The sequence below is a fragment of the Tachysurus vachellii genome, chromosome 11 (genome assembly GCF_030014155.1).
Source record: "Tachysurus vachellii isolate PV-2020 chromosome 11, HZAU_Pvac_v1, whole genome shotgun sequence".
Lineage (NCBI taxonomy): Eukaryota > Metazoa > Chordata > Actinopteri > Siluriformes > Bagridae > Tachysurus > Tachysurus vachellii.
The window spans coordinates 13883973-13897231 of record NC_083470.1 but is presented as its reverse complement, the minus strand read 5'-3'; the positions used below and the strand labels follow the sequence as shown (position 1 = coordinate 13897231).

At 36.0% G+C, this 13259-nt stretch overlaps 1 protein-coding gene across 2 annotated transcripts; it reads right to left on the bottom strand.

The window, feature by feature from the left end:
* Positions 1–1896: 1896 nt before the first annotated feature.
* prr16 (proline rich 16) lies at positions 1897–12580 on the bottom strand. 2 transcript variants are annotated; one of them, XM_060881572.1, is made up of 3 exons: positions 12332–12580; positions 10223–11123; positions 1897–2500 (listed from the first exon to the last, which is right to left on the bottom strand). In XM_060881572.1, the coding sequence occupies exons 1-2, from the start codon at positions 12461–12463 to the stop codon at positions 10380–10382; spliced, it is 876 nt and encodes a 291-aa protein (XP_060737555.1). In that variant the 5' UTR covers positions 12464–12580; the 3' UTR covers positions 1897–2500; positions 10223–10379. The 2 variants fall into 2 exon arrangements, with proteins under 2 accessions (XP_060737555.1, XP_060737556.1); XM_060881573.1 differs by having other exon boundaries at positions 10234–11123.
* Between the last annotated feature and the right edge of the window lie 679 nt (positions 12581–13259).

The window sequence follows — 13259 nt, the reverse complement described above, 5'->3', positions numbered from 1 at the left end:
CTGTGTCTAAAAGGTCTAATCCCTTTCTGCTGTTTTGATTAGAATCTCAGTGTCACCAAGAAAAGGAAAGTTACATTTTTTACCATTTACCATTTTTCTAGTTCTTCTCAAGGTTCTTGATGTCATCCAATGGGAGTTAAGTCTATACCTATATAGTGCTTGTATTAATTCTAAAATATAAATATGATGTTGTACAAGTACATAATTAGAATTTTTTTTATTTTGAATGTTGACCTGTCCGGATAGATTAGCTATAGATAGCTGCTGTTTATTGGAACAAATGATTAAAAGATGAGTCTTGATGTAGTTGATGTAGTTTTGCTTAAAGAAGTAAGAGCATGTGTAGGTTGCCATCTTGTGCCTTGTTCTCTCATTACAGTGGTTAATATAGCAAGCACTCTTCTTTGATCACAATATAAGACTCATTAACAGCACTATGATCTTACTAAACTTCATATATTTTGTGTTCTTGCAGAGTAACTGGCACAGTGACCGAACATCACCTTTGTTCAGTATAGCTCAGTCAGGCAAGGTACCATGTGACGAAATATTAGAAAAGATTAGAAAACAGTAATAGGAAATATATCATGCTTTGTGTTTCACTGTCTTTGATGTAACTGATTACCAGTGTTTTGTTTAGCATTAACTTGACTAGTAAGTAAGTCTTATGACTTTGCTTTGGGATGGATATGACTAATAATTCTATTATAATGTGTTGAGGCCCCACTGTAATGGTGCAGTGTCTAAGCTTGAAGCACTAGCAGCATAACATGATCATTGCTATCTTCACCATGTTTTTCTATTTACAATAGCTATACAGTCTTATGAGAGTCAGTGGTACTGCACTATCTCAGTGTTGAATTAATAAAGAGAATTCTATGCATTCTTCATTTGCATTTGTCACTTTTCCAGAGTGACTTATTGAACAGTCTCTGTCTGTTGGATTGCATTTCTTTCAGCAGGAGCTTAATGTGGCAAAAGATTAAATATCAGACAATGCTTACATGCTCACATGGAGACAGATAAACACAGACAAAGAGAAAGCAAAATATATTCCAAATCTCTCTGTATTTCATATATTAAAGCAGATCCTCCACACTATATAAAGTTTTTGATTTAAGTGCAAAGTGCTAAGAATGACATCTTAAAAACACACAGAAATTTTTCATTTCTTTTTTTATGATTGTGTCATTTTTCATTATCCTCATGTCCTTCTTACTGTTATTTGGTTCAAAAAATGGTCACACTGTGTAAAAATAAATGCAAATGGCCAAGAAGATGACTCCCAATTTTCCCAAAATTTTCATTTCCAGTTTCCAGAAAACACCCAAGAAACTAGAATGGAGAGAAAATATTCTAACTGGACGTCTCCTATTGTTAACGTCCTCAGAGGTGTAAAAATATTTATTTCTAGGGTAAATGGCTTGCAGCTGTTGCACAACATCAGAAACAATGCAGTATTTCTGGATATGGAACAGTGGTATTAGTCATCAGATGCAAATGTGTATCTTAGAGTGTACATGGGCTGTATTATAAAATATTGTTCTCATTAGAGGAGCATAATATACAACACACTTTGTAGAGAAATCCAATATTTTTGTAAGATTGTATACATGAAACAAATTAATAAGTTTTTTTTTTTTTTAAACACAGTCACAAATAATCACACCCACAAAATATACAAAAACGTTTTGGGCATTTTCTATATCTTTGAATAATACATAAATAAATTATTTAAATAAATGCCCTGCAGAGATTACAGTCCAGAAAAAAATGAAATCAATCTTTAAAATCATTTAAGAAATATCAAAAATATGTTCATATATATATATATATATATATATATATATATATATATATATATATATATATATATATATATTTCAAAATCCTCTTTTATAAAACATATAATATACACTTAAACTTACATTTCTCTAAATTTTCCAGAAATTTCCATTCATTCAAAGGCAATATTTGTACGGGCGTTTCTCTCCTTATTTATATATGATAAAAAGTGCACAAGATGAAATGAACTGTAGCCATCAAGTTAAAGTGGATCCTATTAAATGTTTTCACATTTTTCAGCAGCAACAATATGGAACTTTTCTCCATTTCAGTCATTTCAAGCTACAATTAACTTTCAGGTCACTGTAGAATTTCTGCTACAGAAAAAGAACAATGATATATGGAATGAAAAATATAATATTATTATATTATATAATAATATAATTTCTCTTCAATTCAAATTTTTTTTTTGCAATTCTAAGACTATGCAGCCCTGTCTGATAGAATCACATGTGTTTCTACACCAAACAACATTTTATATCCCTTGCCCATTCTGATTAAACTGATTGTTGAAGATACAGTTGAGTAGTTCCTTTGTCTGTGTGGGGCCTTTGGTAGTGATCTAAGAGCTTTCTGAAATGAGCCTTCATTGAGCATCACACGAAATTGAGGTGATCAGGTGGTCAGTATGGCATTTCTTCAGTCATAAAGGGACCTGTAAGGAAAACATAAAATATATTAACATAAGAATTAAAACTGAAACAAAATTTCTGAACTGAATGTATGGAGCAGGGGCGATTCTAGAATTTTCATTTTAGGGGGCTCAGCCCCCAGGGTAGGGTTGTATACTACTAATCTTATTGCAATCCACTATTGTTTATTGCAATCCCTTTACTCTTACTCTAATATATGTATCATGATACACTAATGATTCATATATATAATTAAAATTATGTTTAATAATACAAAACAAAATAACTCCACACGATGTTTCTCTCTCTGTGCCATTTAGTGCTTTCAGACAATATAATGATGTGTAAGCTTGTCGCCGCTTCAAATGCGTTTTTAAAGGGGACTGAAGCGATCAAAAAATAATTAATCAAATAATTTTTTAGGGGGGCTGGGCAGAAGTTTAGGTGGGCTAAAGCCCCCCTAAAAAGGGCCTAGTGACGCCCCTGGTATGGAGTGTGAGAAAGGGAATGTTGAGCATGATAAAACTACATTAATAGTCTCATAATAGTGGTTGAAAAATTGTGTGTTTCATTTCACATTTATTCATTTTGTTAGATGCAGTGGGGCAGAATACAGTAAACGTCAAGCTAAAATTTAGGGGTAGAGTCTTGCTAACAGGCTTAACAGTGGCTCTCCAGCAAGCCTAAAAACAATCATTTAACTCACAAACCTGTGCTCACTAGCACACAACCTCAATATTTGAACCACTACTGGAATGTTTTGTATTGTCATTAAGTTTATAGTTATCAGAACAAATAATATGTGCAAGTCTGACTAAATATCCTTCAAAGCATAAAAAAATCACAAAGCAAACAACAATTCAGATATTTTATCTTTTACACTGTTGGTAAGAACATAAATAATAATCATATCGCATTGCTTTTCTGTCTCTAGGGAGGTAGGGAGGTTTCTGTCTCACAGTAGGTTTTCTCAAGAAATACAAGATATGTGGGCTGGGAGTGGTGAAAGATAATGATTTTTCCTCCCACTCTGGGGAGAAGTGCATCCAGAGACATACTGTATGTTGCCTCTAAGGTAGCATCCAGAGCATACGAAGAATGAGAGTCATTCACCTCAACACTGACACATTTATTTATTTTCCATTATTATGATGCTGTGGAAGCCTGTCCTTTATTGGTCTCACTCACTCACTCATCTTCTACCGCTTATTCGAACTACCTCGGGTCACGGGGAGCCTGTGCCTATCTCAGGCGTCATCGGGCATCAAGGCAGGATACACCCTGGACGGAGTGCCAACCCATCGCAGGGCACACACACTCTCATTCTCTCACACAATCACACACTACGGACAATTTTCCAGAGATGCCAATCAACCTACCATGCATGTCTTTGGACCGGGGGAGGAAACCGGAGTTCCCGGAGGAAACCCCCGAGGCACGGGGAGAACATGCAAACTCCACACACACAAGGCGGAGGCGGGAATCGAACCCCCAAACCTGGAGGTGTGAGGTGAACGTGCTAACCACTAAGCCACTGTGCCCCCCCTTTATTGGTCTAAGATTGCAAATGTATAGTAATAAATAAAAGCAAGTCTTCTTCATCTATTCTACATACTGTATGAAGCCTAAATTCTATAATGAGAGTGATAATGTTTGTGGTATGGCACTGATTTGACATAATTTCTCTTGAGCAATTTTTTCTGCCTGACCAAGTCTTTGTCCTAACCTGCCGAGACAGCTGTGCAAGCAAAGAGCTTCTGTTGTTCCTACGTATACCACTGAAAGAACAGCTGAGGCATCTGGTCTTTGTGTCTTATTTACAACTGCATGCTGTACTGCATGTCATATTGTTTTCAGATATCAAACACTGTAAAACACTACTCAATTGCTAAGCACATCTTCTCACTTCATTAGTTCATATCAGTCAGCACAACACTTTCTGCCACAATTAAAGTGATCAAAATGAATACATAATAAATAAGCAGAAATACACAGTGTCTGACAGAGTGCAAGATAATTTTCAATACAGTGAAATTTAATTTATTTGTATAGCTCTTTTAACAAGTAAAATGGTCTCAAAGCAGCTTTACAGAAGTACAGAAACAGAAAAATAAATAAAAAAGAATAAAAAACTCCCCAAGATGATTTGAGGAAGAACCAGGCTCAGAAGGAAACCCATCCTCATTTGGGTGACACTGGACAGTAATGTAAATGTAAATGATGTCATTTCTACAACAGTTTATAATATTGCAACTGAGAGCTCCCGAGGAACTAAGGGGTCAGCGCAATCTCTGAGTTCACCATGTACCCAACACTAATTCCTTTCTGTCAAAGGCTTCAAATGATTGCTGATAAGTCCCAGTTTAAGTCCCAGTTGATGTCTACAATCCAGCTACTGGAGCACACACAGGCCAGACAACTAGGTAAGACTTATGTGCCTGAAGGAGAACCAGGTACTACCTTTCAGTCTCAAGAGAACCTAAATGCTCTGGTAAAAAAAAACAATGCACATCCACCTAAAGAGTCAGTCTCTGTATTATAGCCCTTCATGGCTGACAACCTATTTGAGGAGCCCACAGAGACAAAAAAAATGCTGATGTCTTTTTCTCAGCCCAAGCAGTCCTGGTTGTGCTTTGCTTTTTCCTTCTCCATTGTAAGACTCCACTAAAAAATTAAAACTGTTTAACTCAATGCTAGGAAGTTCTCACACAGAGCAAATGCTCACCATGCCAGAACTTCATCTCACCATTCCTTTCTTTTCCCCACATGGATTTATGTACACATATAAATTGCTTTGTGTCTCACTAATGGCTGGCCTGCAATACTTTGACCAAAAGTACCATTTGTTGCATTATGTGAATGTTGTAATTAATTAGACACTCTCAGAATTGCATATTAGAAAATACTTGTGATCTTGTAAGGTGCTCGTATACTGTATATACATTGGAGCCTTCTGTTATATCCATATTGCATTTGGATTACTATCAGTATCAATATTTTGCAAGTTAAGATATACATACTGTATGTATGAGGCAGGCAGCACTGAATGAAAATATGACAGTATATCCAGAAAATTAATTTTACTGATGGGTTATAAATTAAAGGTAAAGGTGTTAGGCCACTGCTAGCCACCAGAACAACTTCAGTGCACACTGGCACTGATTATTTCTGGAACTGAAAATCATTCCTCCCAAAGATATTCCATCAGTTGGTGTTGTGGTTATGGTGGTAGAATAATTTTGTATTAATTTGCAGTGATCCTTCCCTTTAAGAGGAAGAGTAGACCTAAGACATGGCAGCAAGACGCCCCTCTCAGCATAACAGAGCCATCAAAACCTCTTTTGCCACAAAGGTAATTACTCCATATGATTATGGATGACTCATGTGACAATATATCTTTTTCACATTTCTATAGACCAGTACCGGGATTTTTGCACCACGAACTTTTAAAGAACAGTTGCTCTTCTGTTTTTCCTCTCATATTGTATTAATGCATGAGGATTATAATAACTGCATGCACATTTTTGACCATAATTTATAACAGTATTTACTAATGTCTTTCCCATAGACCTAAATGTAAATGTAAATTCAGTCACTGTTCCTTCTGAAACACAGCCAGCTTGTAGCCTTTGTGTGAAGCTTCTGCCATCTGTGCCCCAGTGATGAACCCACTTTCAGTCACTTAGAGCTCTTCTTCTTGCCATCTTGATCTAAAATCCTAAGTGATGTTTTAATACACTGTCTGAGGTCTCTAGTACACCCAAACAATATATTTTAAAGCAAGTGGTTTCTTTGAAGAAAAAAAAAAAATACAGAATGTCTGACATAATAAGCATCTCTTTCTTTATTAGCTGTCTCTTTCCGTTAAATTGGGACAGCACAACTGACAAAGCAGTACTTACAATTTTATTCATTTAATCTAAAATATCTTGCTGTTCCTGGTGTCATTTGCCATAGAGACAATTTCACCCTCTCTCAGTAAGCAACATTTGCTACATTTTATGGTGCTATTTCAGATTTCCATATCCAAATCTTTATGAACACTATTAGTGTAAATTATTATTAGACTTTTGAATGTGAACAATCGTATGAAGATATTAAAATGAAAAACTTTATTTATCCAATATTATTTGATCTATGCACTGTGCATTTTTGCATTATGTATGACTTGTAACATGACTTGAATAAAAATGTCTGCAAAAATAGTAAAGGTTAAATAATTAATTAAATAATAAAGTTTAAATAGAAATCAGACATCCCTATGGGCTGAACTTCTTAGTGTTCTACACATACTTATTTGTACTTAGCATTATAATGCACACTTTTCACAGCCTTCTTAAACCCCTGTCCCTTTAAACTGTATAATATATGCACAAGAGCAAAAATATCCAAAAGAACTCGGATATCCAAAAAACCTGCAATTCCTATTTAGGTTGCCCAACAAAACGCTTGCCTCAAATGTCTTTTTCTTCAATTTTCCAAACTCTGTATTATAACACAAATACATGTCCAAGTTTTGATAGATAACTTAATTAAACTGTGAAACGATTTGAATTATGGTATTTTCATAGTATCCTGCTCAGATTCACTGAGGACACAGAACCAGAAATACACCCTGGATGGGAGTCAGTCCATCACAGTGTACCATATACACTCACACTCATTCACACCAAAGAAGAAAAAAAGAGTACCAGGATGAAAGGCACACAGGCAAAGTAAGTACATGTTTAGAAACTCCACACAGACAGTAACCCAAGCTCTGGCTTAAATTGGGGGACTCTGGAGCTGTAAGGCAGTATCACTACCTGCAACACCACCATGCAGTCTATCATCAAATGATGCCAGTTATATTCCTGAAAGGGAGGATACACATTACTAACAACCTCATGTAACCTATTAAGGTATAAGGAAATAATAAAAATGTACATTTGGCTACACCAGTCCAGCAGAGATGCACACTTAATCTATACTGCAGCCAGTAAGTGGAACAAATAAAACATTTCTACACTCAGAAGAAGACCCACCTGCTCTATATAGACAAACACAGCATGCTAATATCTCTGCTCTGAAAGTCACAGCCTATAAATTCTCTATTCTCTCAGTAATGCTAAATAGATGTTTGTCTGATTCACACTTGATATCTTGACCACACTTGAGATCTTAGCCTCCCACTATCACATTCATCTGATTTATTTAAGGCAATCACTTGATATTTAAGCAATTTGGACAAACATTTTCAAACTTTTCATGTGCATTTTTGACCTAGCATAGGAAACTTAGTGACTTTCAATACAGAATTGTATTCTTTCAAATGTCAAGTGTTCAGTTCATTACATCAACACAGGCCACTGAGGATTTTTGCAAATGCTGGTGACCTAATAACTTTTGAGAATATCTGTATACTCAGAAATCAGTTTTATATTTAAGTTTGTTTTATAGTACTCTAGGGAAATTTTAACATTTGCAGAAAGAATACAACCGGGATTCTGTTCTAAATATACTGATGGTTTGTGTGAAAGTACTTCCTTATATTCTGCAAAAAAGTAAACTGTAAATTCTCAGTTACTTGCTCTACTAATGTCAGCACAGATTATTCTCTTATTTAGTGTAGAACAGTTGCAACAACTCAAACCATTATATATTAACCTGGACTGATATGCCTAAAAAAATCTTGAAATAAAATTAATGGAAAAATTAAAAAATAGGAAATAAATTACATGAATGAAACTAAATGCATACAGTATGTAAAGCATCTCAGAATGCACAATACATCAAACATTGAGGTGGATGGACCACAACAACAGAAGACCACCTCAGGTTCTACAGCAGGTTCATGTCAGGCAAAAACAAGAATCTGCTATCACTCATCCTGTACAGATAAAGATTAGATCATCTGGTTTTTCTCCAGTCTTTTTTCTCCTCTGTTCTGTCTCATAAACAAGGTATTTCAGCCTGCAAACCCTCCACAGACAGGATGTTTTATTTAACACCGTTCTATGTAAACTCTAGCAACTCTGTGTGAAAATCCCAGAAGATCAGGAGTTTCTGAAATACTCAGACCAGCCTATCTGGCACCAACAATTATGCTGTATGGCATAATGTATATACTCTGTATTTCTGGCCCTTTTATTATTTGATCTTTGGACTGTGTTCTATTCTGTGTTTATTTTGGTTCTAGTTTTGTTTCTGGACCTCGACCACTGATCTTTTGCCTGTTTTTCCCTGTCCTTTAATAAACTTTGGGCCTGGATTCCACCACACATGACATCTGATCTATTTGATCAGACCTTAAGGCATTTTAATGAACTTGCAGTAGTCTATATGTAAAGCATTTGGTTATTTGCTCAAGTGTCAGAAATGAAATGTTATAAATAAACAATACAAAAACTCTTTGTTTAAATTTCATTATTGTTTAAGATTACTGGGAGTCTGTAAAAGTGCCATATTCTTGTATATTCATTAATCTATCCTTACTTTAAATGTTTTACTCTTGAACTTGATAATTGATTTAGATTTTTGCTAAATGATGATCACTGGAGGTTTTACTGTTTGGTTAAAAGTTCAAAATATAGTGAATAGCATTTTAATGGAAACAGTTTGTGTCTATACTAGAGGATGAAAAATACACTTCATTAGGGTCATATAAGCTTAATGCAGATTGTTATAGATGTCAACTATAAGACAACACAAACAGTGTTAGTTTACATTGTGTAGTTTGATAATTCACAGTTTAAAATTCTTTCATACCACTACAGTGAATGTAACTGATGCTCAAGTTGATATTTTGGTTGACGCAAAGCTGGAGTGAAATTCCATGATCAGCATTTGCTTAATTTCTCTAATTAGTAGAGGTTCCTATTTTCAGCTCCCTCCAGGGTATGCCTCCTTTCCTAAACCCTTAGCACTCAAAAGCCTCTCATCTCCCTCCTTGATCTGAATGTAAAATGGGGACATGGTGTCGTCTTGTTACTTGACTACTTAAACATCATAACATACTGTACTGTATGTTGCAAACATATTCCAGAATAACTCTGACATGTTCGTATACCGGATGAATTCATAATCATTTCTGGAAGAACCATTGGATAAATTCACAATGTAGAGAATTGGATTGTGCATTACACCTAATTAATGCAATTTTTTGGATGCCTGCCAGTCAAAGGACAACCTGGGCCAGATTTGGCTTGGTGTCTGACCTCAGCCCTCAGAAGTAATATCTCACATTTTCATAGACCACTTGAACTGCGGGAGTCTACATAAATATTTAATGGCCATAGTGTCTGACCTAAGGTCTTTATCAAATACACCTTTATCCTGATTGTCAGCAAATTCTGCCTGTATTCTATAGTTCTATCCACCTGCACGGTTTTTAAATCCTTAACACATGATCTAACTTCATATGTAATTTACAAATTTCAGGTCCATGTCTTTCCAAACAAATAAAGCAATAATTGACTAAAGTAATATTTGATAATGTCATCAATTTACCTTCAAAATTAATTCAGCACATTAATCTTCACTACCTGCTGGCCAATATTGTGTTCCTTTACACAGAAAAAATAAACAAAAGAAAAACAGCACCTCAGCAGAATACAACTTTTCTATGAGGTTACATTTCATACATTTGACTTCTATCTACTAATATCTCACTCTCTCTGTTCAGCATTTCCACAAATAACAAATGTTAATCAATGTTTGTTTGAGAATGAACTGTTGTATTTGGCTTATTTCACAAAAGTACTCACCAGTCACTTACTTTTTTTAGGATTTCCAATGAAGTAAGCAATCCCATTCCTTTTTAATCTTCAGGAAATCCATTTTATATTGCACTAGAAAGTTCTTATGACAATAAACAAAATATATAAAAGATTATTAATTGTCTCTTTTATGGGGATTTATGTATCAAACAGTTGTTGTGGTGGATTTGCGTAGTATGGTTTTCTGCGGTTTTGGAGTAGCATGATGAGGCACACAAGGTTGAGTTGTAGGAGGAAAGCTGTGACTGAGGCTCAGCCCACCGTTTTCCATCAGAACATGAGCTGGGGCCATGGAGGAGCATTGATGAATGGGGCTTAGTTTCATGTCAAAAAGCTCAGAGTGTAAGTGCATTTCTGTGTTTTCAATGTCATACTGCAGGTCACAATCCGGGCAGTAGCCATGGTACTGGACTTTTTCACTGAATCTCACCCTTTCCCGTGTCACCTGGGGACATCGACTTTTTTTGTGCCGTAGAAGGGGTATCAGAGACAGTCCTTGCTCTGTTGAGCTTTTAGGCATGCACACCGGATCTCTGTTCTGTATGTTAATGGGCTTTGTAGAGAAGATGCAATTGCGCATGAGTGTTCTGTTCTCTTTGGCTTGGTTCCCTGATGACAAGCTCTTGATGTGGTCCTCGAATCGGGCTGGCATCAGGCGAGGGGGTGGGAGAGGAGGATGGGTCCTCTTTAGTACAGCGAGCATGCCAGAGGCCATGGACGGAGGTCTGAGGAACGCGTCTTCAGGGTAGATCTTGATTCTCTCAATGCTGGAGGCAGTGGTAGTGGTTGTGGTACTGCTCGAGCTGCTGTTCAGTGTGTCAGTCTTTGAGCTGTTTGCCATCTCCTCTAGTTGGAGGTCTGATGTCAGGGAGTCTATTTCATGAACAACCTTAAAAAAGCATAAAAGACAAATGAACATTAACACCGTAGGTATCTAGCACGGACGCCATCCAATTTGTCATGCACTGTGATATTATTTCATGTGGCTAGTTTACTGAATATATTTACTTATATGATTAAAAATTAAATAGCTACATAATATGAGGAGAAAAAAGGGGCCTAGGATACTATAACTAAACATAAATATTATAAATATAATTTAGCAAGTGATGTCAAAGCTCAAAAGTTCCCACTCTCTGTTCAAAAGATTATAAGAGCTATGAATATAATAATAAAGTTGGGATTTCAGCATCATATAGACTTATAGACTTATATATAGACACATAAAAGCCACAAGTGCTTTTTACCCCTCCTACTACAATGTGCTGTACACGCTCTTCCCACACTTCTAAGAATGAAATGGCCAAGCAACATCTGCATTGCAAATCAGGCTATACATATGATTATAATTGATTGTCTGTTAGCTCAACAGTACAAAGACTTTTCATGCCTAAATATCAGTATATTATTGTATTGGGGGCTAAAGTATGCTGTTTTTTGTCCATCATATTAATTTTCCATAATAACCAAGCTGGACTATTTGAAGTAAGTTTGCTGTAGTGTTATATTCAGAGTGCTACATCCTAAACCTCAGTGGCAGGACGCTAAAGACTGCAGTTCCTTTTGCTATCCACCTACCTCAATAACAAAGAATAGAAAATAAACAAAATAAACAGCCATGTAGGGTCGCGATTCATTAATCTACAGGAAAGACATTTACCAAAAAACGTGTCAACAAAAAAGGAGTGCATTTAAATGTCGATCAAACAAAAAGCAGTATTTGAGAGAATTAAGCTACTATAAAAACAAAAAAACACTCAGAAAAAAAAGTAACCCACGTTTGCCATAGCTCTGATAAAAGGATATTGGATGTAATATTTAATTCTCAGGCATCCAAACATAAGGCCTGTATGTTTATTATGTTATCATTAATGACATCAGAAATCTTAAAGAAATAGCATTAAACAGTGTATAAGAAGGCCTGGACGACTGAAAGCAGTCAATGTGCTCTGATTCTGCTCAACCTCACTGAGAGCCTCATAAAGACGCATCATTCTACCACTTGATGGTATCAAAGAAATCCAAACAAACATTTGATCATCTCATTACGGTACGATTTTCATTCAGCATCCAGGCCCCATCACGGACACAACCGACCTCTTTGAGTTCTTTCGCTACATCCTTCAAGTCTCCTAAGATGTTCTCCAAATCTTCCACGATTGTCTTGATCTGCCTTTTTATTTGAACTTTGGAGACTCCCTCCGATTCCGCATTTGTTGTCCCTGACATTCTTTGTAAAAAGACTCCGATTCATGGACTGCAGCTAGATCCTCTCATGGCGATCAGAGCACTTTGTTCGTGCATTTTAATCTTATGTTTTCTTCTCTTTCTTCTCTTTATACATTGCAGAAGAATCTGGAGGGGGAAGCGCGGAGGACGCGTCCCGGTACATGCGCATGCGCAAAAAGACATTTCATTTCCGAACGGGCAAGAATCCTGCTTCATTCATTAAGAAAAGAAGCAACACATTGCAACACTTTCGTACAGTCTCATGCATATCGTGTGCAGTAAGTCTTTATTAAAATGTGCAAAGTCGGGAATTGAATCGTGAATCGTGTTTGACATTTCACTTATACGTTTTTTTGTAATGCACACACACACACACACATACACACACACACATATACACACACATGCACACACATTTGTCTTATTATGTGAGGACAAACTATTGCCATAATTGAAGCTGCTAAGTAACCAAGTGACCTTTAGGCTCATTTACTCACTCATATCTATCTATCTATCTATCTATCTATCTATCTATCTATCTATCTATCTATCTATCTATCTATCTTTGCCACTATGCAATAGGTCTTACAAATATTTAAGGCATAGTTCTAAAGCAGTGTTAATATGTAACTTAAAATACAGTCATATTTAAATCTCTTGTAGGTTTTTTGTTGTTGTCTCTTAAGGTTATAGAATTGTTTATAGAAGAAGGTGACAGACACCCAAATGTTATTAATGGCCTTATAAATAAATCAATATAGAATTGCTGGAGGGTGCACTTTCTTGTGGTGGGAGA